At 42.2% G+C, this 26,279-nt stretch overlaps 1 protein-coding gene across 5 annotated transcripts in view; it reads left to right on the top strand.

The window, feature by feature from the left end:
* Positions 1–26,279, top strand: part of CCDC171 (coiled-coil domain containing 171) — a 304,988-nt gene that overhangs the window by 171,222 nt on the left and 107,487 nt on the right. For all 5 annotated transcript variants that reach the window (XM_019555118.1, XM_019555120.1, XM_019555115.1 and 2 more), the window contains 2 exons: positions 10,569–10,714; positions 19,300–19,354. In XM_019555118.1, the coding sequence (XP_019410663.1) occupies positions 10,569–10,714; positions 19,300–19,354 (201 nt within the window). The remainder of the gene's footprint in view (positions 1–10,568; positions 10,715–19,299; positions 19,355–26,279) is intronic.

Genomic DNA, 26,279 nt, shown 5'->3' with positions numbered 1-26,279 from the left:
ACCAGCTGCATGCAGCTCTCCAAGCTTCTAGGCTGGTATCAGACATTGAACCGGTATCGACCCATATGCCTCCTTAAAAATTGACTATTGGTATTAGCCCCAAAAATCTCTTTTGGTACACCCCTGGTTCTTATCAATGGGATTAGGTCCCAATGCCAAGAGTAGGGATTTCTGTCCAAGGAAAACTGAGATAGTAATTGATATTGTAATGTGCTGCTGTATTGGAATCAGAATGTTCAAAGTGCACAGGATCAGGGCCAGGGCACTTAGCTCTTTGTAATTTTGAACCCTAATGAAGGCTGTCTACTCGAATGGAGAGTCTTTAGGAATGACTTTGAATATTTGGACATACTGTGAACAGTAACTACGTGATAGACATTGGACTATGTTTTTTAATTCTAAATAGCTGATTAAAACTGTATAAATGTTGGGACTCTGAATTTTACTTTTTGGGGCATCAGTTAATGACATGTAAATCAAGAATTCTAGTTTTCGCTATTTTTAATTTGGACTTATATTATGTACATACATAATACATAATGCTTAGTATCTTGGACTTTTTGTTTGCTGCACTACACTTAAATATTGGAGTTCTATTAAAGAATAAATCAAAAGAAAATTTTGAAAGCAATAACAATTCAACAAATGAGTGGCATGAAAGTGACAAGTATTTTGCAATCTTAAAGAAATCTACAAAAATCACATCTGACGCTTTCTTAATCTGCTTCTACAAGCATAAAGATATTTGGAACTGAAGGCTTAGTGGTATTACAGCTCCTTTGTAATTATACTAATAAACACTTCTGTCCCTGACCTTGGAATTTATAGTGCAGTGAGAGAGATTTATTGACAAGTAGTTTGAAAGAAAGATGGGATTATTGTATAAGTATAATTCATAGTTGTATTAAGCACATACTATTTATCCCAGTTAGTTTAAGGCTTTTAAACTATCTTTAAAAAAATACAGGAAGGCTTCTCATTAAATCCAGATTCCTCAGAGATCTTTGCTACAGTGAGTCAACTACAAAGTAACCATGTTACCTTGAGATGTGCAGGAGGAATCAATAGCCCGATACAAGTGTATGTGTGTGTATAAGCACATACACTCACTTGGTTTTTAGTGTTTGAAACCTAATTTTTTAGTGGCTTTGAATATTGATGCACAGGATAGTATTGCTTCTGATATACGAGTCCCTTATATTAAGGGCCTCGCTGTACATTCATTTTAGGCAGCTCCTGGAGCTCTTAACTCCTATATTGTCGAGGCATTAGCACCTGAAGATAGTTTTAAGCACATTTTAGACAGTTTGAAGTTACTGTAGACCACTCCAGGGCAGGTTTATCTCTGATCTGTGTTACCCAGCTTGTGTTCTATTAATGTGTGGCCACACCCCACAGCTGAGCTGTCCAAGTTGCAGCCCTCCAGCATCTCAGGATGCAGTGTCCCCTCCCCCACTCTCCTGTTCTGTGTGGACAGACTTTCCACCTGCTGAAATCTACTGTCCAGGAGGCAGTTCTGGCACCAAGCCAGCTCCCCCTCCTACCTCAAGGGGTGCAACTCTGTGCAAACAGGATGCAGAACACATGCCAGCTAGCCAGGTTGCAGAGCATACATGGGTCCAGAAGTGGGGTATAGAGTAGGTGGGGCAGGAACAAGGTAGTGGGCTGGATTGGGTCCCATTGAGCTCGGGCTTCCTTCCCAGGGTGGGGTAGTAGCTCCCCCAAAAGTGCCTTCCCTCACCACTCCCACCTCACAGCCATCCTGGGAAGCATGGCCAGAACCTCACACCCCAATCCCAAATCCAAATTTATTAAAACGTGAGATCTTCTGTAATGTACTTCATCTATTTCTTTCTAAATTCTTGGGGGTTTTTTTTACTTTTTTATTTTATCCTTCAGTGGCTGACTTCCTTCATTTCATTACCCTTTTCCCACGCGCATTTTGTTTTCACCTCCCATTTCATTACCCACCCCATACCATTAACTCTCTGCCTCCCAGCTTCATGTTCCTGCCCCGCACTCCCCTCACCCATCTCTCACACAAAAACACTTAGAGTAAAGACAGAAGCCTGTCCTGGCTCACCAGCCCCATAGTAGCAGCTTGCAGCTGTTGCTACTAGTTAGGCCCCTGCTGGCCAGCCCTCTAGTGGCAAGTCATAGCTGTGAGAAGGTTTTTAGCCTTAAGGTGCAACTGCTCCAAAATCCAGGCAGCACTAACACCAATCAGCATTTGAGCAGCTTGAAGTGCAGTGTGTAACAAGGTCCTAAGTATGTTTTTGGGAGGGGAGGATGGAGGATATTTTCAATTAATGAGTGCTGTTTTAGTACTTAACCTGAGAGTATTTTTATTTTTTACCTTAATCAGCTTTTCCTTTTGTGTGAAGTTTGTCTATAAAAATATTTTTATCTTATGGTTTTAAAACCTGTATATGAATTGACATTGAAATAGCGGTGTGGATATGTCTATCTCCTGATAGCTTTGTTTTGAAGCAATTAAAAAATGCCCAATAAAAAAAATTAAAAATTGAGAACTGAATAGTAATTTTAAAAATTGCCCAGTAAAGTGAGTCTGATTTATGTATGTAGAAAACAGTGCCTTAAATTTAAAAAGTAGGAAATGTGTGTGGGATCTTTGAATTGTAGTACAGTGATGCTCCCAACCTTTTGGCTCTGCAGGCTGGGTGAGTATTGTGCGGTCAGTACGTGTGCTGGGTCTGGTGTGTAGCACCAGCTGGAAGTTAAGAACCACTGCTCTAGTGGAATGAGGTAATGATATTATTTGTAAACAGTATGATTTCACTGAGAATGCTGAGTAAGTCTTGAATTCATGTACTGTCAAAGAAACCCCAAAGAAATCCTGACTTTGCTTGAAAATTTAATTAATGGTGAATCATTGAAGTGACTGGTTTTTATGTCACCACATAGGCTATATTATATAGTTAGTAATTTATTTTGTATGGAGGTAGAGAAAGCTGCTAACATCCCATAATACTTAATAGCATGGGGCCATTTTATCTTATGAAATTTCAGAAAAACATATTTAATTGTTCATCACATCCATCACCTTGGGTATGACAGTTGCAATAATTCCTTGCTTTCTGTTATCTTACTGCATCTGCTTCAAACCCCATAATGCCTTGCCCAGAAAGTATGTTCATTCCTTATGAATTGTGCTCTCTGTTGGCATTTGATATGCCACAAAGCCGTTCCAGAGGGAAGGGAGATGCCCAATCAATATACTTGCATAGTCCTTTGATCTCCCTGTTGAATGTAGCATGAAATATATCTCTGAAGATTTTTCTGTAGGACAATTTGGTTAAATTTTGTTTTACTGTGGTTGTCTTGTGTACTGAAAAGATTTATCCTGTCCAAGCCTAACTAAATATGAAAAATATTAACCTGCATAAAAGCAAAACAGATGAAATTTTACCAAATGAAGCATACTTGTCAGTTTATTTTTAGTTTGGTTTAAAGAGTTAAGAGGGAATAAAAGAATCGTATATGCATATTTTTCCCTGCAGATATTTCATGCAGTAGGATGTGGCTGGCATAGTATTAAACTAAAATATGCATACACTAAACACCATTTGGGACATTTTCTGGGAGCACATGTACCTGAATACAAATTTCAGATTTGTACATACAGCTTGCTCCCTGTATGTAGGAGAACTATGTTCTACATTATACAGTATATATACTATGTTTATCATTTGTAATTTATAGTAACACATTATGCATTATATTGTTAAAACTATATTTTAATTGTTTTCATAATTACACATGGCGGTTGAGAAGTCTCATGCTGCTATTTAAGAAGTCTGAGGTGCTATGGGGTAACAACATGATTTTAACAAAACCACCTTTTGAGCTATTTGAACCAAGGAGTTCACTGATATAACTTCTTTTTTTCTTTTTATATGCTGGTACTAATTTGTATAATAACATAATTAGATCTATATAAATATCACAAAGACAAGGGAATGTATATAGTCTTTGCAATGGCTCCTGGCACTGGAAATGTAGCCTCATTGATCAGCCTAGCAATATTTTCTTCCACTGTTGTTTTTTATATTACCATAGCATTTGGAGCCATCCCCAGTCTTAGGCCAGGACCTCATTGTTCTTGGCACTCTGCAAAGATACAGCAAATACCTTTGTACAGGAAACCCTTGCCATTCGCAGATTTGCAATTTGCAGTTTGGCATGTTCACAGTGTGAATATTCAAATCCACACTCTCTCCCCACGCATGCTGTCGCCCTGCACACTCTCGCCATGTTGCCCTCCCCCACTGCCACCATCATGCTACTGCCACGCTTCTGACATATTTGGGGATTTTTGTATCCCCACTTTGAAGCACTGCAGCCTCAATTCTGCTTCCTTAGGGGTGCCAGTCTTTCATCCTCCCTTTTAACTGTCCTTCTGCACGCGACCCTTTACCAGACTAACGCAGCCAATACAAGCTGCAGCAACTGATTATAGCTGCTTATGTTAGCGGAGGGTGGGGGAATTTGGATAAAGGGGCACATGCAGAAATGAGAAAGAGGGTAAGGGCTAAGATTGTCTTTGTGTGGCCCATAGTTTATAGAAGATGTACTAATGGCAAAGTGTGGATCTGGGGATGGAGGAATACAAAGTAGCTGAATTTTTCATTTCCCTGCTTTTGTGAGTTTGTAAGAAGCCATTTTTGTGTGATTTATATAGACTCTAGTGGCTTTTCAAAGATTCATTTGTATCGATCAATTATCTACATTGCATCCATCATGGAAAAATGCATGTTAAAATGAGATCTTACATCCTACAGACAGGGCTCATAATGTAAACATTGCCACTGGCTTCCTTTGCCATCTTTGTAGTATACTGATTTGTGCTGTTGTAATACGGTTCAGATTTCTGAAGTGAATTGATTTGGCTTTAGCTGAACTCTCAATATAAGTTTCCAGTGTTAAGCTGTTACATGTGCTTTTCATGACTTTAAGCTGCATGGTAGTCAGTTTTCTCCTTTAAAAGACTCCCCAATGATTGGTTGAATAAAATGCTTGCACATGAAAAGAATAGCAATGTTAAACTTTGTTGTTGCTGTTCACAATTTAAGGATTTCTAGCTCCTAAGAATGCAGGTTTTGCAGAAACAAAATTATGCTTGGATATTCTAATGCAGCCTACGTGCAACCCATGAGATACTTTCTTCTACGCTATTAGTTACTTTGCCGTTACCACAAGCAAAATTGCATTTCACATGTAGTTTATGGGAGGAAAAAAAAACCCTGAACAGCCCCTTCCTTCCACAATCCTTGAATCAAGTACCTTCGTCAAAGGATTGTGATAAAAAACTTTCTGGTGATTTTTGGTACGTTACAGTTGAATGAACTGGATGATGTGAATGAGCAAATGACTACATAAACATCTAAATGTAATTAGATCAAGAACAAATTGGACTTTGTTTTATAAGTTTTCTTTATATATATCAGTCTGCTTCAAAGTGAAAGCTCAGCATCTTCATAAAGCCGTGTAATGCACTCTGTGTGCAGGCTTTTTTTTACACCTCCTTTCTTGTTATCGTATTCCGCCTTAACTTTCTAACAATTGAAATTTTCCACAGCAACTTTTCAAGATAAATGTACTATCAGGCTTTGAAATTTTCTTATTTTTGTAAATATTAAGACCCAGGGAGCGAAATAGGGGCTATATTGTGGATTAAGTGAAATATCTCAAGGCTGCGCTTTTCTGATAACTGAACCTGAAGTGACCTTTCTCAGACACAATTACAGAGCTGTATGTTTTTCCTTTAATTTCATCAGGGGTTTAATTAGTATACAAATAAAACTTCCCTTATCTTCCTTTCTACCTAATTGGCTTGTCTTCGCTTATATATGAAGTATGTGAAAGTGGGCTGTAATTAGGGTGACCGTGTTAACCTTTTTTTCTCAAATGTACTGTTGCCTAAAGGCCTCAAGGCCTAAAAACGGTGCTTTGGATTATTGCTTTGCAATCACTATGGCTGTCCCATAGGTTTTCTCATGAGCAGAAGGGCTTTGGGTGCTGCAGGTTCCCACTGCTTAACGGGATCTTCATTCTTCTCCCCACTAAATGTTTATTGATTATCTCACTGTTCCACACTCAACCTCCAACAACTTAATATCAGGTGACAGTCAGGAGAGTTCTCCAAGTAATTAGAGTTGAGCATTGGGGGAACAATTAGGAGCAGAGTTATTAAACTTGATTTATCCTATTCTCTCCTGAACAGTTTCTTGGATATCAGAACATCACACTTTCACAATCTACCCTGGTTGAGAAATTAGTGGCTAACCTGCTGCTTATCATTGTTGCCTTGCTGCCTTGAGGCACACCCTCTTTGTTTCAGTCACTCAGCTGGAAATATTAGAGTCCATAAAGTTTATCAAGGGTTTTAACTGGATCAATCTGAAGAAGAAAAAAAAGGAGAGGCTTAGCAGCCATTACTTTAAAGCACTGCAAACAGTATTCAAACAGTTTTAAAGGTTTCACTTTAATCCAACAATGGGAAAGAACTTCAAAAACAAGGTTCAAATAGTATCTTTACATTATCCATTATATTTATGTGTTGCAGAATTTATGATAAATCGTATCACCAAATAGTTGCACACCTCTGCAGATTGCTTTGCAGTTGTTCAAAATAATAAATCAGCAGTGTGGTGAGACCATTAGGTTTGCCTTTTAATGTGTTCACTGTGTCACCAGCCAGTAAAGGTGTGGCCATGGTCTGTGGATAACTGCATCTCTGTCCTTGGTTCTAAGTAACTGTTACTAGCTATTAGGCCTCATGCTTCTGCCTCTCTAGGGAGGAATCCCATGACCCTTTCACTCTTAGATTTGGCCCAGGGGTACAGTACCCGTGTATCAGTTGTGATTTATTTAGCATGTCTGTGACTAGGTACAGCTACTTGGGGTCAGGAGCTGTGACCAGTGGTAAATGCAGTGAATCCAAAGTACATTTTTTAAAACCCAATATGTATTTTAACAGTAGGGCAACTGCCTAACAAAACCCAGATTGTTAAAAATAGAGTCTCATGATCTCAAGTTCACTTCATCAGATGCTGTGAAAGGATAGCATAGAGCAGTGTATGTAGTAGAGTGAGTGATTTGAATACAAAAGGTGTGAAAAGAGGAAGGAGAGGAGCCTAGGCTTTGTGCTACCCAAAAGAGAGGCTTTTATGGCAGTGGTGTATAATTTCAGTTCTAATGTAACATCAGCTTAATAGCACAAGCTGACTTATGAGAATTTTTTTAAGGCGTTCACATGACTTACAGTATGGAGACATATATATAAATGAAGGTACTTGTTCTGAAATTGTAGTACACACTGCATTTAAGTTCTGTTGCCAGTAGACATTATTTCAGTGTTATACTTTGCTCTTTAATATCATTTGTTTGAAGCAGCCTTGTCTGGCACTGTGAAATAAACAGGGTTATGGACTCTTATTAGGTCTAAACTTCTTTTGGATAGGTTATAACATTACTGTTCTGCAAATTTTTCTAAGATGTTTGTGTATACTCCTCTTAATACATATTTGCAGTATGCAATTAATAATATATTCATTGATACAAGCTACACAGAACGTTCCTAACATGGAGTTAGAACATACATTGGGAAGTTCTTTGAATTTGCAAGTTATAGGTCATTATAAACAAATGTTTACCTTATTTTTTATGAAAGAAATACTCCATCTATTGTAGCAGTTTTTAAGTCCGAATATCTTGATTGATAAATTTAATTCCTTTTCTGTTTTAAAAACAGCTGAGTTTACAATAAGCTGGTGACCTAATAAATCTTTTGAAAATGATGTTTTGTGTTTCATAAATTAAAAACAGGGCATTCTAAGCAATACGTTTTGTACAGGGAAGACATTTTTGTAACTTGAAGATCAAACAAATTCTAATAGAGAGGAAGGGATTTTCTTTTTTGAGGAAAGCATAACCACCTGATTATAAGATTTATCATGGGTGGATCTAGGATTTTAAAAATGGGGTGCAGGAGCAGTAACCGATGCTGCTCCCAACTACCCCCCACACCAAAACCAGGGAGGGCAGACCATATCGTGGAAGCAGGAGCCAAGAACTTCTTAAAGTCAGTGATTCAGATAAGAGCCTCATTCTCTATCCCTCCTGCTGTTGGAACCCCTCCCCTCCTCTCTGACTATGGACAGGCATTACACATAAATCGGTTTAAGTGATCAGAAACTGGTTTAAACCTATAACAGAACAGAAGTTCTGTGCACATAAACCAGTTTAAAAATGGCTGAAACCAGTTTCAGATTAACGGGGTTGAATGCAGTATCAGATTTAACTAATTTGAGTCAAACCAGTTTATGCAATATCTGTCCCACATCCCTTCCTGATTTAAGTTTAAATTGGATTTTTGAAGCTAATCAACAGGTAGCTGATAATGTGCTTCTATTCCTTCCTTGGAAAAAAGGTGTTTAAGAAGAGCTTGAACTAATGAGAGAGGCAGTTGGTTTTATTGATGGGCTGATAAACACTAATAACTCCCTGTGTAACTCCCTGCTGTATAACTCACTGCTCTGTTATCAAGACCAAGGGGGTGGGGGAACCCTTCCCTAATCAGAGTGTACTGCTGGGGCCTGACCACGGCCTCCTCAGCTCAGTACTGTGGAAGGAGCTACTGTAAGCATGTGCCTGCATTTCTCCACTCCAGAGGGGATGGCTGTTTAATTACAAATTGGTTTAGCCTAGCCAGGTTAGACTAACCGGCAAAGATTGAATCAATTCAGGCTCAGGTTTTTCGAGTGTCTGTCCCTAGCGACTGTGGTCAGCTGCAAGTCCTCTCTTCTCCTGTTCCCCATCTGATTGCCCTCTCTACTTATGCCTCTGGGCATAGGAACGGGCAATGATTACCTGGGAGGATTGGGCAGAGTTGGAAAACCCACTCACCATCATTGCTGCTGTCTGTGACTCAGTTACTAGTTGAGACAGGAGAGGCTGTAGGCCTTTCCCTGCCCCCAGGTCAGATAGGGACAGCAGTAGTGGTAGGTGGGAAAGTGGGAGAGTGAAGAGGAAGAGTTGTACCTGCTGAGCATGGAGGGGAAGGAAGGGAGTGCTGAGAGCAGAAAGGGGGTCAGATTCTTAGTGATAGGTACTTAAAAGCCAATGGCTTCTGCTCCTGTGCTGTGGTACAAAAGGGGCATGCAACTGTGACACTGTATCCTCTCTGGATCAGGTCCTAGGAACTTTTCTAGCTTCTGTTCTTAGTTTTGCTCAGAGTGTCACCTTGGCCAGAATCTTAATCTTCCCTTCCTATTTGTAATTTAGAAATTATTTACTTTGTTGGCATGTCTTAGGCCTGATTTTCACAGGAGGTGAACATCCATATTTCATGCTGACTTCAGCTGGAGTTGCAGGTACTCACTGCTTCTGAAAACTATACCTTTAACCCAGTGACATGAGAGCTTTTGATCGTAAAAAGAAAGGCACTACATCATATTTAATATAAATATTAAAAGTCCTGTTATTACATAGAACATAGCCTTCATTTTCAAAACAGTACACAAGAACTTAGCTTGGCCTTTGCATAACCAAAGTTGCCCGCTTTGCTTTGAGAAATGTTACGGTAAACGTTGTATCTCATAAAAGAATGTTTGAAGCCAGGTTATATTTTTAAAATATGTAAAGACACAAGACGAAGAAGAAATAGGCATAAACAAAAATACACAAAGAGTATATTACCAAAGTGTGCAAGCAGATCAGTAATGGCTCACCCCTAACAATCATACAGGAAAAAAAGAACTGGAAGTCAGACTTGAAAGATGTTACAATCAAGGTAGAACATTTTGGCAATATTAGCATGTATAACAGAAATAGTGAACATCTCTGACTATAGTTTTTCTATCCATGTTTTTTGTTCAGCTTTCTGTGCTACTTGTTTTCTGTTGAATTAATCTGAATTGATTTTAAGCATTTAATGTTAAAGCTAAGTAAGAGATTGTTGTGTATACATTGGGGAGCAGAAAAATGCAAAGTATTTTGGAGATCAGAAAAGTCATGCAAAATAGTCAAAATATCGCAAGGTGATGTTTTAGTCATAACTTGAGATGCAGTTACCACTGAGTTTGTGCCCTAGAAAAACAGTTGGGTAGTTCTTTTGATAGCCTTGGAGACTCTCCTCTTTTCTGAAATGTGAGTAATATTGCCAAATATATTACTTCTGAATTCTTTTCTTTCTCTGAATTTTTTGAAAGTATTTTGTAAATACATAGAGCTTTTAAAAAAATACCATATTCATCATATTTTCATGTGCTTAGAATGTAGTATTTTTAAGTACTTATAACACTTTTGAGTCAACAGATTGTTTTATAAATGTTTTACAACAGATATAAAAGTACAGTGCACTAAACATTAGATTTCTGTTAGTAAATAAGTAATGTATTTGGCAGAAAATTTGTAAAACCTTGGTATGTAATGGCCCAAATCTACTTCACAGTCAGTCTGTATTCCTCTTTGTTTAATAGCCTGTGGCATAAATTGAAGTTAATTATCAGGGCTGACAAGTACCTCTGCTTTCTGTCTGCTTGCAGAGTCTCTCCGAGGCAAAGATGGAGCTGAGAAGAAAAGATCAATCTCTGCGTCAGCTCAATAGACATCTTACCCAGCTGGAGCAGGACAAGCGTCGACTAGAAGAGAGCATCCATGATGCAGAGAGTGCCCTCCGCATGGCAGCAAAGTGAGCACTGGGACCTTGGGGAGATCACTTAAAACAGACAAAAGATCAATTTTTACTTTCATGCACAGGGCTTTAGCCTTGGATAATGCAGAGCTAGAAAACAAAAGTATAGCTGTCTTGCTTTGAAATTCAGTGATATATCTTCTAAGGAGAAAACTTAGTTCAATATACTAAGTGTATATTTTATATAATAATCCCATAAAATAAAAAATTTGTGTCCTGAAATAGCACCAACATTTTTGTTTGCCTGTTATTTTACAATTTGCTAACATATCTTTTGCAGCATCTGAAGTCTAATGCATGTTAATTTAAGAAATGAGATGGCTTATTTCCATTGTTTCCATATCATTCTTGCACAGGTATGCAGTTTACATTTAAGCATTTAAAATAGGCCAGATATGAAGGTCAATGGGAGCCATTTTTTTACTTCAGTGGCCTTAAGCTGAAGCCATAAGTCTATACAGAGATTTCTCTTTTTATGTAATGATGTTGGAAAAATTTGGTAATGACTCCTGAGATCCACGGTCTAAAGTAGTTTCCCTGAATTTAGTTGGGCTTGACTACTCCCCAGCAAAAACCTAACATTCACAGTACATTACTCTATTTCTTCATGTACAACATGCCCCAGAATATAATACGCAGCTTGTTTTTGAAAGACAGAACAAAGGAAAAACAAGATTTTTCTAGTGTTATAGCTGTATAGAGCAGGGATTGAACCTTATCTTCAGCTGATTCACACTCGCTTTCCTGCTGAAACTCTACCTGCTTCTGAAAACTGGTATCCAGGGTAGAGTTATGATTTTGAACAGAGCTAAAGTCATCAGGGCTGTGAAATCAGAGGAGAGAGACCAGGAACAACTAGCAGACAGTAAAATAACCCCAAGAAAGATTAGCTTGATTAGTGGAATATGAAGACCATTGAAAAGGAGAGATGATACCGGTAGAGTGAAGAACTATGAGCCATTAATTCAACTGACTGAATTGTAATGTCTCAGCTGCTGCACCATGGATCAGGAATCAAAGCAGGGTTTTTCTGTTCTGGGCAGAAAATCAACTTACCTGCCTAATACGTGCACCCAAATTTTGGGTAAAAGGTGCATATTGTATATGAGAAAATATAGCATTTCTTGTTATACTTAGTCTGAGTATTTTTGGTTCATGATTAGTAACTCATTAGGTTTTATTTTTAGGTATGCTTATAGTTACATGCTTATAGTACGTTTGACTAGTGAAAAACAAAACCCTAGGGAATTTTTATCAATTTATTCATAAGTGCATATTATGAATAAGATAAAGTGTTATTTTGCAAGATTTTTCTTATGGGATGTGCAGCAAGATAAGTGAATGAAAACAATTTTGGGGGGATTTGTTTGGTTTTTATGCTTTATTTATATTGAAATAAAAGGTTTATATTTTCTTAGATGCAGACAGTTTTGAAAACTAAATTATTCCTTCCTATGACAGGAAAGACCTAAACCAAGAAGAAATTTATCATATTAGTTTACCTATTTATCATAATTGATTATTTTTTATTTTTATGAAAAAACCAGTGCAGAAAAGTATTTTAGCTTGCTTATAAAAATAGTATTTTACAAACCTTTTCCCCAGACTGAAATATTTTTGCTGTGCCTCTCTTGTTGCAGATATAGAGGCAGTGGGTGTATCTACATGTGGAATTAGGACGATGCGATAAACTCTGAAGCAGTTTGCACTGGAGTCAGCTGTTCCTGGGTGCAGTGTCTACATGTGTGCCTGGGGCAGCATCCATTTGAGCTAGGACAGAGCAAGCCACTGGTTGGCTGTGCTGACTGGATGCAACGTACGCCCCTGGTCACTGTCTATATGTGTATTTTGACGTAGTAACTGACTTCCATCAGATAGTAGTGTCTCCAAACAGTTCTATCCAGGGCTGTGTGAATTAGTATACTGTGCCCTAATAGCAGCACACATGTGTAGACTGTGTCACTTTACTGCAGAGCTAATTAGTCAACTTGGCAGTAAAGCACACATGTAGATGCACCCAGTGTAGATTTAGTCCACTTTCTTGAAAATCCCTTTTTCAGCTCATCTCCAATCTCAAGTAAGAGAAGATATCAGGTACAAACAGATGTCACCCTTTTGCCACCATAGAAATTTTTATGGCAGCACAAGTAAACGGGCATCCTAGTCTCTTCAAATGTTTCAAATACCCCAAAATGTTGCTGTGACCACAGGTAGTCACCGTTTGTAATGCCTTATAGGAGTAGACTTCTGTTTTCTTATTGCATGATGTAAAAATTCCCCTGCAGGGTGTGCTTGCACAGGCATACCCTGGGAATCCCTCTGCAGTAGGTTTCTGCAGTGCATGTGTCAGGCTGCTATGCCCTGATTTAGGATGGGTGTCTGCAAATAGAGGAACTTTGCAGGAGTATCTCACTGCTGCACCCCAACTCTGGAGGGTTTCCTCCACTTACAGATGCATACCCGAGTCAGGTGTGCAACACTCGGGGCTATTGTCTGGCAGAATCAGGCCCTTGAAGCCCTGGGAGCAGCAGGGGCCCAACCCTGCAGGACAGCAGCCCTGGGTGAGGTTTGTAAACACTAATGAAGTGGATCAACTGTGCCAGGACACATCCCAGCATAGCTGTTCCTCCTCCAAAGAAAACATACATTTAAACCCAATCAAGGAATAGAAGGAGACCTTGCATCTCTTAGAGCTAAGGACAGTACAACTGGTCTCTAAATGAAAGGTTCCCAGGGGCCTGGTCTGTTGTTTTCATACTAGGAATAAAATCAGAAAGAAGTCCTGATGATTCCATACCTCAAGTAACTAAACAGTTGCAGGATCAACCACCATGGGCATTTATACACGTGCTCTGGGAGTGTGGGGGGAGTGTGCGCCACTGCGTCTCCTTTATCAGTATCCCCGCACTTAAGTAGGTAGCAGTGGGGTACTTTTTAACTAAAACTCATTCTATAAGCTTTAGTTAAAGCACTCCCAACTCCATCTTTAAGTGTGGGGTCACTGGTACATGAGATGCTGGAGTCTGCTAGTACAGTACTTACCACGTTTCAGCAGATTCGATTTAATCAAATCCTCTCCAATGTGCTGTAATTACAGTGTGTTTTAGCAGCCTCGCTGCTCATGTATAGGCATCCTAAGGGACCTTTGATGGCAGCAGACCTGGCGGAAACTTATCTGTGCATGCTCCAGTTTCTACTAGGTGACTTTTAAGGGAGCATCTTCCTGAACTTCACAAGAAGTGATCCAAAACCTGCTTGCTGTGCTGAGACATACCTGTTGATGCTGACCTTAAGCAAGAACTTGTACTGCCTATCAGAGAATAGAGTCCATCTGGGGGTCAGAATAGAGACAAAGAAATCTGGAGTCTTCTAAAACAAGGAACAATTCTCCAGACAAACCACTGCAGGTGGAGGTGAAGATCTCTGCTTGCTGCCAGAAGTCACAAGTCTCCAGCTTCCACCCTCTTGGATGTCCATGTCCTCTCTTTTCTAGCACTGTCTCTGGCATTTCTTCCTCCACAGTCCTGGAGGTCTCCTCCAGCAGCAATTGATGAACTTGTCATGATGGAGGATACTTTGGAGCCTTGCCACCTCCTCCTGGAGCTCTCTTACGTGTTCCCCAAGAGATGCCACCAGGAGGCATAGTGGGAGTGTGTGTGTGTGCGCGTGTGTGTGCACGTGTATGAACTATTCCTTTTTCATTTGCTGCTTCTATTGAAGAAACTCATCTTTGCATTTTGAAGCAGTGCAGACATTCATCTGGAGTCAGTCTAATCTCCCCAGTTAAACTTCTAGGGCTAGGCTGCTCCAAGCTATTTTTTTGCAGAAAGCTTACACGCCCACATGTGCTTTCAATGTCATTTTCATGTGGATTAGCCTAATGGAGTCTCAGTAACCTATAGAGGAAACATATACATTGTTTTAGGGTTTACATTTGATTTTTTTTTTTTTTTTGGCCCAATGCATGTATCAACTCATTTTGTATTCCTGAATCAGTTCATGCTCTTTTCTCAGGTTAGCCTGAAAGTCCTGGTATGCCAGTTTGTGACTGTATTTTAATCATCTATTTGTTGTATAAAGGAACGAAATGATCACTTCCTTTGTGCTTCCAATCTAAAAGGTTGGCTTCTTTGATGATGATTTTGGACCTGGGTTCAAGGGAGGATCTTTTCACCGTATCAGAGGTGGTCAACTGGGAGGGTATGTGTACGCCAGGTATACTTGGACCGGTCCTAGGGTGGTACATGCGGGCGGGCAGGGACAGAGTGCCACCACCTCCCAGGAGCTGGGCTGGGGCAGGGCAAGGGCAGTGGCACCCCTTTGCAGGGCAGGAAAGCTCGCACACAGTGGCCGCCACCTCCACACACCAGCCTGGTGAGCTTCCCCACTCCACAGAGGGATGCTGCTGCCCTCACCCCAGCCCAGTGAGCTTCCCTGCCCCACCCCGGCCCTGCTCCTGGGAGGCAGGAGTGAGGGGCTCAGGTTGTGTTCTCGTTGATCATTTTGGTCAAGGAAAAGGGCAGGAGCAGGTACATAGTGCATATCAACACTTGGCTGTGTGGGTGGTGTTGCCAGGAGGGCTTTGGCTACTTAGACCATGAGATTTTCTTTCAAGAAAAAGCATTGCTGGGAAGAGATGGGATCTACCTGATGAAGAGAGGGAAGAGCATCTTTGCAGACAGGCTTGCTAACCTACTGAGGAGGGCTTTAAATTAGGTTCCCCAGAGGATGGATACCAAAGCCCTAGGCAGGGGTGGGCCGCCAGTGGCTCTGTGGCCACATGCGGCTTTTCAGAAGCTAATATATGTTTCCTTGACTCTTTAGACAAGCACACAGTGACCAGCTTCCATAGCTGTTATGTCACATCATTACATATTACTGTGGCTTTTTGGCAATGTACATTGCTACATTCAGGCTTGTTCTCAGGCTGAGATTGGCCACTCCTGCCCAAGGGTATGTGGGGAAGTGGGAGACCTGGAAGAAGAGCAAGCAGGAAGGGGCAACAGGGGAGGTGCTCTCATACTTCCTGAGAAATCAACTAGTTACCTCAGGTGCCTGTAAACAAATGCATGGAGCCTGAGAAACAAGCAGAAAGAATTGGAAGTCCTCGCACAGTCACTTAACTATGATGTGGTTGGAATAACAGAGACTTGGTGGGATGGCTCGCATGACTGGAGCATTGTTGTGGACATGTGTAAAGTGTTCAGGGAGGACAGGCAGGGGAGAAGAGGAGGAGGAGTTGCACTTTCTTTAAAAAAGCTACATGGTTGTTCAGAGCCCCAGCAAAAAACTGGAGATAGGCCTGCTGAAAGTCTCTTAGTTAAGGTTAGAGGGGAGAGCGACAAGGGTGATGTCGTGGTGGGGGTCTGCAATAGACCACCAAACCAGAGGGAGTGGTGGATGAAGTTTTCTTCAAACAGCTAGTGGAAGTTTCCCGATCACAAACCCTGGCTCTCATGGGGGACTTCAATCACCCTGACATCTGCTGGGAGGGCAATACAGCAGTGTTCAGGCAATCCAGGCAGATTCTGAAGAATGTTGGGGACAACTTCCTGGTGCAAGTGCTGGAGCAGCCAACTGGGGGCCATGCTCTTCTTGACCTGCTGCTCACAAACAGGGAGGAATTGGTGGGGAACGTAGTAATGGATATGGCAACTTGGCAACTTGGGCAGCATTGACCATGAGATGATTTGAGTTCAGAATCCTGAGGAAAAGAAGAATGGAGAGCAGCAGAGTAAGCACCCTGGCCTCAGAAAAGCAGACTTTAACTCATTCAGGGAACTCATGGGCAGGATCCCCTGTGAAGCCAGACTGAGGGGGAGAGGAATCCAAGACAGCTAGCTGTACTTTAAAGAAGTCTTACTGAGAATGCAGGACCAAACCATCCCAATGCACAGGAAGACTAAGAACTATGACAGAAGACCAGCTTGGTTTAACAGGAAATTCTTCAGTAAACTATGTAAAAGCATTGCTCAGGCATGCAGGGATGAAGTCAGGAAGGCCAAAGCACAATTGGAGTTGCAGCTAGCAAGGGATGTAAAGGGTAACAGGAAGGGTTTTTACAAGTATGTTGTTAGCAAGAGGAGAATCAGGGAAAGTGTGGGTCCATTACTGAATGGGGGGGGGGGGCAACCTGGTGAGAGAAGATGAGGAAAAGGCTGAAGTACTCAATGCCTTTTTTGACTCAGCCTTCAGAGGCAAGGTCATCTCCCAGACTACAATCCTGGTGATCAGGAGAGGTCCTGGATCATTGGAAAAGGAAAAACATAGTGCCCATATTTAAGAAAGGGGAAAGGGAGGATCCAGGGAACTACATACCAGCCAGCCTCACTTCAATCCCTGGAAAAATCATGGAGCAGATCCTCAAGGAATCTATCCTGAACCACTTCGAAAAGGCGATTAGGAACAGTCAGTCTGGATTCACCAAGGACAAGTCATGCCAAACCCACCTGATTGCCTTCTAGGATATGTGTGGATGTGGGGAGACCAGTGGATGTGGTATACCTTGATTTTAGCAAGGCTTTTGATATGGTCTTCCATTACATTCTTGCAGGCAAACTAAAGAAGTACAGGCTGGATGAATGGGCTGTAATGTAGCTAGACAACTGGCTGGAGCATCGGGCTTAGAGGGTAATAATCAATGGCTCGATGTCTAGTTGGCAGCTGGTATCTAGTGGAGTGCCCCGGGGTCAATCCTGGTGCCAGTTTTGTTCAGTGTCTTCATCAGTGACCTGGAAGATGGCATAGCGTGCACTCCCAGCAAGTTTGCAGATGATACCAGGCTGGGAGGAGGGTAGGGCTAGGTTTTAAAGTGAACTAGATAAAGTGGAGGATTGGAAGATTGGGCCAAAATAAATCTCATGAGGTTCAACAAGGACAAGTGCAAAATCCTCCACTTAGGATGGAACAATCCCATGCACCAGTACAGACTGGGTGCTGACTGGCTGGGCAGCAGCTCTGGAGAAAAGGACCAGGGGGTTACAGTGGACAATATGCTAAATATGAGTCAGCAGTGTGTCCTTGTTGCCAAGAAGGCCAACAGTATACTAGGCTGCTTTGATAGGTATGTTGCCAGTTAGTCCAGGGCAGTGATTATTCCCCTCTATTCAGCACTATTGAGGCCACATCTGGAGTAATTGTGTCCAGTTTTGGGCCCCCCGCTACAGAAGGGATATGGACACATTAGAGAGAGTCCAGTAGAGGACAGCAAAAATGGTGACGGGGCTGGGGGACATGACTGCTGAGGAGAAGCTTAGGGAACTGGGATTATTTAGTATAGGGAAGAGAAGACTGAGAGGGGATTTAATAGCAGCCTTCAACTACCTGAAGTGGGGTTCAAAAAATGGTGGAGCTGGACTGCACAGAACAAGGAGCAATGGTCTTGAGTTGCAGCAAGGGAAGTTTAGGTTAGATATTAGGAAGAATTTTCTCACTAGGAGGGTAGTAAAACACTGGAACAGGTTACCCAGAGGTGGTGGACTTTCCATCCTTGCAGGTTTTTAAATACCCAGCTGGACAAAGCTTTGACTGGGATGATCTAGTTGGGATGGTCCTGCTTTGAGGAGGAGATTGGACTAGATTGGGGGTCACCAATCTTTTTATGCCGAAGACTGGCAAACTGTGGGCCAGCAGTGACCAGCATACTCAGCCAACCCTTTTTTATACTGAGTATAAAAAGGATACTGAGTATAAAAAAGGATTGCCTGCCGGTCCACAGTATGCTGGTCACTTCTGGACTTCTGGTCTGTCAGCCGAACCTCCTGTGGACCAGCAGCCAACCCTTCGCAGCCCGGTATCAGGCTGTGGCCAGTGGGTTGGGAGCCCCTGGACTAGACGACCTCCTAAGGTCCTTTCCAACCCTAATTTTCTATGGTTGTGATTAACAAAGTAATGTATTCAGATACAAATGGAGTTTCATTTCATAGTTGGTATGGTTGGAAGGGACCTGAGCAGATGATCAAGTCCAACCCCCTGCCATGGAGGAAATGGTCATTCTTGTTACTCCAAACTGAAGAATATCATGGTACCAACTTAGTACAGTAGTTGGCAGAGGTCCCCAGTTTTTCTTCTCAGTGGAGAGGATCTTCTGTCTTAGGTATAATATATACATCCCAGTGTAGTCTATCTGAGCCTGACAGATTCATGCAAATTGAATTCTATGAACCCAACATACGTTTCTTGAATGCTATTGAAAAATTCCTGGTCTTGCTCAGATCTTTCCATCTTCTCAGTACATGAAAGTGAAAGGACACACCTGGTTATCTAGTGACACTGCTATAATACACTGCAAGCTTGACCTTCTCTGATTCACACAAAAGCATCCTTCTTCTGGAAAGATGCTACAAATGGTAGTCTGTATATTATACAAGTTTGCGCAACTATGAACACTTCAGTACTGAATGCCAAAAAGGGGAAGCACATGAGAATATGACTGAGAATGAATAGGGTGTTACAAATAAGTTTTTGTTTTCTGAAAAAAGAACTGAATCATTGATATGATACTGTGATATTGTTGGTATAAAAGTAACTTGTGCATTAGTAAAGTCTCCATTTTTATTAACAAATATTTCTCCTTTCAACAGAGATAAAGAATTAATTGCTAGTTACATGAAATCAGTGGAAGCCACCCTTCAAAAGGTAATTTAACGCTTTCCTTCTAAAGTATCTTTGTATCATAGGTTACATTGAACTTTTAGAATTGCTTATTTTTGAAGAGGCTAGTGGTGGGAGTTATTAAAACTGTACAAAGGTTTATATATCTTTATAAATAGAATATCAGTAAGTTCTCAGTTTTGACTATGTTCACCTCCAGAAAGCATTCAATTCAGTAGAAATAAATATAAGGATACTGTGGAAGACAAGTATCCTATTTTTTCTATGCAAGTCATTGCAAATTCTTTCCCCAGAATACTATTTATGCTTGCTAAATTAAGACATTATTGATTGTTCAAACTGTTTATAATTGCTCCTAAATTATGTATGTAAGTATGGAGTGATACAGAGTCCAAGAAGGGCATGTACCACATAGGCATGAAGTGTGTTTGGCTTCAGACACTCTTTAGTCTTAAGATCTAAATAAAATGGGCTTGGAGCAGGGGGATACAAAACACTGACCCATAATCAAAGAATCATTAAAAAAAAAAAAAAAATTAAATAGTAATCTGTAAAAGTGACCCTTTTTGCTTTGTGGTATTTTGTTTCATTGCACTGTCATTTTGTAGACCAGCAAAACTGAATACATTTGGTATATTTGTATTTTTTTTTTAAATCAAACTTGGGTAACCTTGTTTTATGGGTGTTTTCCCTACCCAGCCTACCTCAAGCAGTGAAAAAAATAAATGTACGTCTGTTATCATGGGATGATCATTTCCATTGTCATAAAATAAAATATCTCCATCCTGCTACATGTGAATGTTTTTTAATATACAGTATCTTCTCACATACAGAATACACTGTATATATGGTAAGAACAGTTTCTGCTTGTTAAGGGCAAAAGTGAGAGTAAAATCCTATATGCAAATTGTGGGGAACAGAATAGTGAGCAGGCTTTGCTCTCTACCTGCTGCAACTCAGTTACTACAAGAAAAGATCTTTTTTGCTCCTTCCTTCTCTCTGTCTTTCCAAGGTATGTATGAAAATGTGGTATACTTAAGAACAAAACTGCTTATGCTTATTTTGTTCCAAATCCCTTCTTAAAACTCACTTAGGTGACGGTTATACTGCTGTTAGTGTGTACCTGCTTCCTCAAACTGACCAGTATTGTGTCTTCATTTTCTTGTACTCCTCTCATTTTATATCTAGCTTTTGTTTCTTGCCTGATACTTAAATGGTAAGCTCTTTGGAGAAGGACCATCTTTTTGTCCTGTATTTATATAGTGTCTTGCACAGTGAGCTTCTAATCCTGGATACCACTAATAGAAACTAACCAGCATTTTAAATACTCCATTTCCCTGCAAAGGATTGCCTTTGCGTATCCCTATCACAGAAGTGTTATGCCTCTGTACTCCAAATACCAGAATCTAGGAGCATCTACCACATGAATACTCTTTTATGGACCTAAATGTTTGGTGCAGGCTTATATAAATCTACACCAAACCAGGTAGTTTCCTCTCTATCACTATAGCGAGTAGATGAGGGAACTGTTGCTTTTTGAGAGTTTGAGGTTAGTAGTATTTTTTCTTATTTCTTGAAATACAACTTATTACGGTATAAGGTTACCTGGAAGATCATTCTTATTTGCACCACATGGGAGAGAGCCCATGAGAAAACATTTTTACCAATGTTCCAGCTTGCTAATGAATATGTAGCAAATTCCAAATTTGTCCTTTTGGGCCACCAGTCTGACAACATGAAAAGACTGTATCCATTGTGATGTAGACTAAAACTGTAGGATGTGCATCATCACTACAATATCTATGCATCTCTTTACAGCATATATATAATGTATGGCAATATTTACCCCCATTGTAGAGATGAAGATATGCTATAGACATAAAATGCCAATCAAGATACAATGACAAAAAGTAATCTTTACATTTCTGCTAGTACAGGTGTTTCTTTTGGATTACTCTGTTCCAAACAGAAGAAAATATAGGGGTGCCCCAAGAAAGGCTTTGGTAGGCTTTCCTCTTACTGCTTTACAGAGCCTAAAAAAACCTAGTCTGTTGGTGGGGGAGTTGCTTACATTAAGCCCTGTGGATGGGAGGTAATACTTTTGTATTCTTCCTATTTTGACACCCTGTAAATGAGCCTGAAGATATTGGTGACAAGGTCATTTTCCTGGGCGACTTCATTGGCCAGGTTGGACATGACCACAAAATCTGGAGTGGAACTATAGGCAAGAATGATATGGGGAAGGTCAATACCAATGGTATCCTGCTCCTGACCAAATTCGCCCAACACAGCCTGATCATGATGAACACAGTCTTCTGCCAGAAAGACCAGCTTAAGACCATGTGGAGGCATCTGAGGTCGGAGCACTGGCACTTCTTGGACTACATCATTGTCCAAGGTAGAGACCTGAGGGACATGCTTATCATGAGGGCCATGAAGGGATCTGAAGACTGCTGGATGGACCACTGACTTGTGCACTCAGTGATGAACATCTGCCTGGCACCAAGACACTGGAAGACCCAGAAGGCCGCCTGGAGGTGGCTGAACGTCACAGCTCTGAAGGACCCTGGACAGCAGGAGGAGTTCCAGGTCTAGTTGTATAGTGCACTGGAGCAAGCCCATACCACTGATGACATCTCCATCCAGGCCCTGACATCTTACACCTCGGCCCTGACAGCTTACACCCCAGGGTACTCAAGGAGCTGGCTAGCATCATAGCTCAGCCCCTGGCATGGATCTTCGAGAACTCCTGGTGTTCTGGTGAAGTGCCCGAGGACTGGAAGAAGGCTAGTTTGCTGGATCTACTTTCTTCCCCTATCTTCAAGAGGGGAAGAAAGTAGATCCGGTAAACTACAGGCCCATCAGCCTGATCTCTATTCTGGGGAACGTCTTAGTAAAGATTATCAAAGAGGCCATTCTCAACAGACTGGCTGATGGCAGCATCCTGACAGATGGCCAGTACAGGTTTGTTGCAGGTAGGTCTTGCTTGACCAATCTTATCTCCTTTTACCATCAGGTGACCTATCACCTGGGTAAGGGAGAGGAGATTGATGTCGTATATCTTGACTTTAAAAAAGCATTTGATCTGGTATCCCATGATCATCTCTTGGCAAAACTGGCCAACTGTGGCCTTGACTTCACCATGATCTGCTGGCCAGGGAATTGGCTCCATGGTTGGACCCACAGGGTGGTGGTTGATGGAAGTCAATCGTCATGGTGCCCTGTGATCAGTGGGGTTCCTCAAGGCTCTGTTCTTGGGCCAACATCTTCATTAATGACGTGGACATTGGTGGCAGAAGCAGACTGGCCAAGTTTGCCAACAACACCAAACTCTGGGGTAAAGTGTCCACACCTGAGGACAGGAGGGTGATCCAGGCTGACCTGGACAGGTTCAGGAAATGGACAGATGAGAACCTGATGGTGTTTAACACCAAAAAATGCAAGGTTCTCCACCCTGGGGGAAAAAAAACCCCACAGCATGCTTATAGGCTTGGCAGTGTTACGCTGGCTAGCACTACAGATGAAAAGGACTTGGGGGTCACGATTGACCACAAAATGAACATGAGCCTTCAGTGTGATGCTGCAGCTAGTAAAGCAAACAAAATGCTGGCTTTCATCCATAGATGCTTCTCAAGCAGATCCCAGGACGTCATTCTCCTGTTGTATTCAGCCTTGGTGAGGCCACAGCTGGAGTACTGCATTCAGTTTTGGGTTCCACAATTCAAAAAGGATGTGGAGAAGCTTGAGAGAGTGCAAAGGAGAGCCACGCTCTCTGATCAGAGGTCAGGAAAACAGACCTTATGATGAGAGGCTGAGAGCTATGGGACTCTTCAGCCTGAAAAAGCGCAGGCTCAGGGGTGATCTGGTGGCTGCTTATAAGTTTATTGGGGTGCTCACCAGAATCTGGGGGAACGACTGTTCACCAGAGCGCCCCAAGGGATGACAAAGTCAAATGGTCACAAACTCCTTCTGGATCATTTCAGGCTGGACATAAGAAATAACTTCTTTACAGTCTGAGCCCCCAAGGTCTGGAATAGACTGCTGCCAGAGGTGGTTCAAGCACCTACTTTGAACACCTTCAGGAGAAATTGGATGCTTACCTTGCTGGGATCATATGACCCCTGCTGACTTCCTGGCCCTGGGGCAGGGGGCTGGACTCAATCTTCTGGGGTCCCTGCCAGCCCTAATGTCTATGAAATCTATGAAATCAGGCACGCTGGCAGCAACTCAAGTCTGTTGTCCAAGATGCATGCACCCACACAGTTGGGTTTGCATCACAATGAAACCAGGACTGGTTCGATACCAATGATGCTCAGAACTGTGATCTCCTCAAGTGAAAGCATGCAGCTGTCATTGCCTGGCAAAGCCATCCACGATCTCGATGAAGCCTGGCAGTGTACCACCAGCTGAAGGCTGAGGTCTAGTGACGCATCCGTGACATGAAGAACAAGTGGTGTGTAGAGAAGGCATGTGTGATCCAGGAAGTGTAACTTCTTCCAGGCTACCAAGACAACCTATGGACCCAGCTCCATTGGACAAAACCTCCTCCAATCACAGGATGGCTCCTGGCTCCTCAAGAATGATGACACCATCAATCTGTATTAGAAGAAGCATTGGAGGGAGTCCACTGTAACAGAGGAGACCTTCCAAGCCATCCCGCAATGCCCTGTGGTGGATTTCCTTGGCAATTCGCCAACCATCGGAGAGCTGAAGTGGGCCATCCAACAGATGAAAACCAACAAAGCCTGCAGGCCAGAAGGTATACCCACAGATGTCTACCATGCTGGTGGCTTCTGGTTCACATCATGACTCCACCAGCTTGTCCTCCACCTTTGGGACAAAGACAACATCCCCAGTGATCTCAAGAACCTGACCCTTATGACCATCTACAAGAAGGGGGAATCTGACTGTGGGAACTATGGGGGGATTTCCCTCCTGTCTATCGTGAGTCAGATCCTGGCCTGCATCCTCCTGAAACGCCTTTGTCTTGTTGCTGAGGAGATCATTCTGGAAATCCAGTGCGGCTTCTGACCATCCCAGGGCACTGTGGACATGGTTTTCATTGCCAGGCAGATCCAAGAAAAATGTCGGAAGCAAAATCAAGAATTGCTCCTTGCCTTCATTGACCTGACCAAGACATTCAGTTCCTTAAATCAAGAAGCTCTGTGGACTGCCCACTGAAGTTTATCACCATGCTGAGACTTGTGCATGATGATATGACCGCAGCCATCCTGAGTGAAAGATCTGAAATGGATGCCTTCCGCATCCAGACCAGGGTCAAACAAGGTTGTGTCATTGCCCCCACCCTGTTCACCATCTACCTGACTGTCATCATCCACCTCATCCGAGATGATCTACCATCCGGCATCAGTATCCAGTATTCATTGGACAGGAAGCTTTTTAATCTTGGGTGCTTCTGAGCAAAAATGAAATTCATTACCAAGGATATCCGCTACCCTCAGTTTGCAAATGATTGCTGCATGATGGCTCACTCTGCACAGAATATGCAGTTGACCCTAGATCTCTTCAGCGCTTCATATTAGGGACTTGGCCTGTCCTTGAACATTGCCAAGATTAAGGTTCTCCTCCAACCCTCCCCAGGCCAGCTGAACATCCCTCGCACTATCTACGTAGACAGGGAGGCTCTGGAGTACATGGAGCACTTTCCATATCTCGGCAGCCACCTCTTTCAAGGGGCTACCATTGATGAAGTCCAGCACTAGGTCAGCTGCACCAGTGCCACTGCCTTCAAGCTGTGACACTGTGTCTTCAAAAATAGAAACCTTTGGAAGTTGGCAAAGATCTTGGTTTATAAGGGTGTCATGCTGACCACCCTTCTCTGCTACAGTGAAACCCAAACCGTCTTCCAACGCCATATTAAGACCCTTGAGAGCTTTCACCAGCAGTGCTTGTGTCGAATCCTGGGGATCAAATGGGAGGACCACAAGAACAGCGCGAATGTTGACCATGAAGCCGCATCCACCAGCATCGAAGCCTTGCTCTTGAGAAATCAACTCTGATGGATGAGCCACTGTGCCTGGATGTCTAAGAACCACCTCCCTTGCTAGATTCTCTTCTCTTAGCTCTCCATTGGCCAATGTTCAAAGAGCGGAAATGCTATAAAGACATGCTGAAGGTCGCCCTCAAGCACGGAGGTTTCCACACCAGTGGCTGGGAGGAGCAAGCTGATGATTATTTGGTGTGGTGCCACCTGGTCCACCAAGGTGTGTGCCACTTCAAGGCCCAATGACTCAATACCGAGACGGAAGAGAAGGAGACCAACCTGGGACTGCGAATCCCACTCCCCTACGCAACAACATGCCTCTGTTGCCAAAGAACATGTGCATACAGAATTGGGCTCCTCAGTCACCTGAGGACTCATCAAACCTGATAGACATCATCCTTGACTTTGAGGGACTGCCAATGATTTTGACACCCTGCAAGTGAGTCTGAAGATATTAGTGCACAGATAAGCTTAGAGCAAAAATCCTTAGCTCACTATTCTTCATTGCAACTCACTCCTCCCTCACGTTGGGGGAAAATCAGATCATATTGAAAGAAATGGGATATTTACTAGAAGAGAAATTTCATAAAGCTTGTCCATCCATTAGAGCAATTTTCTGAGTTATTCTTTGATTTCTTTTTCCCCTCTCCAAAAAACAATGGTGTGGCCTCAAAATATTTCTATATTTCTGCCCCCGAGCCTGCCTTCACTCTGTCCCCAAGCCCGCCCCCACTCACACTCACACACACACTCACACTCACACTCTCTCCCTCTGCCCCCGAGCCTGCGCATGAACACACACACACTCTGTCATAGAATCATAGAATCAATGAGTCAGAAGGGACCTAGATCATCTAGTCCGACCCCCTGCCATGGGCAGGAAGGAGCACTGGGGGTGGCAGGGGTCATAAGACCCCAGCCAGGTGCCTATCCAGTCTCCTCTTG

Source organism: Crocodylus porosus, unplaced genomic scaffold (genome assembly GCF_001723895.1).
Source record: "Crocodylus porosus isolate Cpor-Errol unplaced genomic scaffold, CroPor_comp1, whole genome shotgun sequence".
Taxonomy (NCBI): domain Eukaryota; kingdom Metazoa; phylum Chordata; order Crocodylia; family Crocodylidae; genus Crocodylus; species Crocodylus porosus.
Note: the sequence above shows the minus strand (reverse complement) of the source record. Positions and strands in the feature narration are given on the sequence as shown.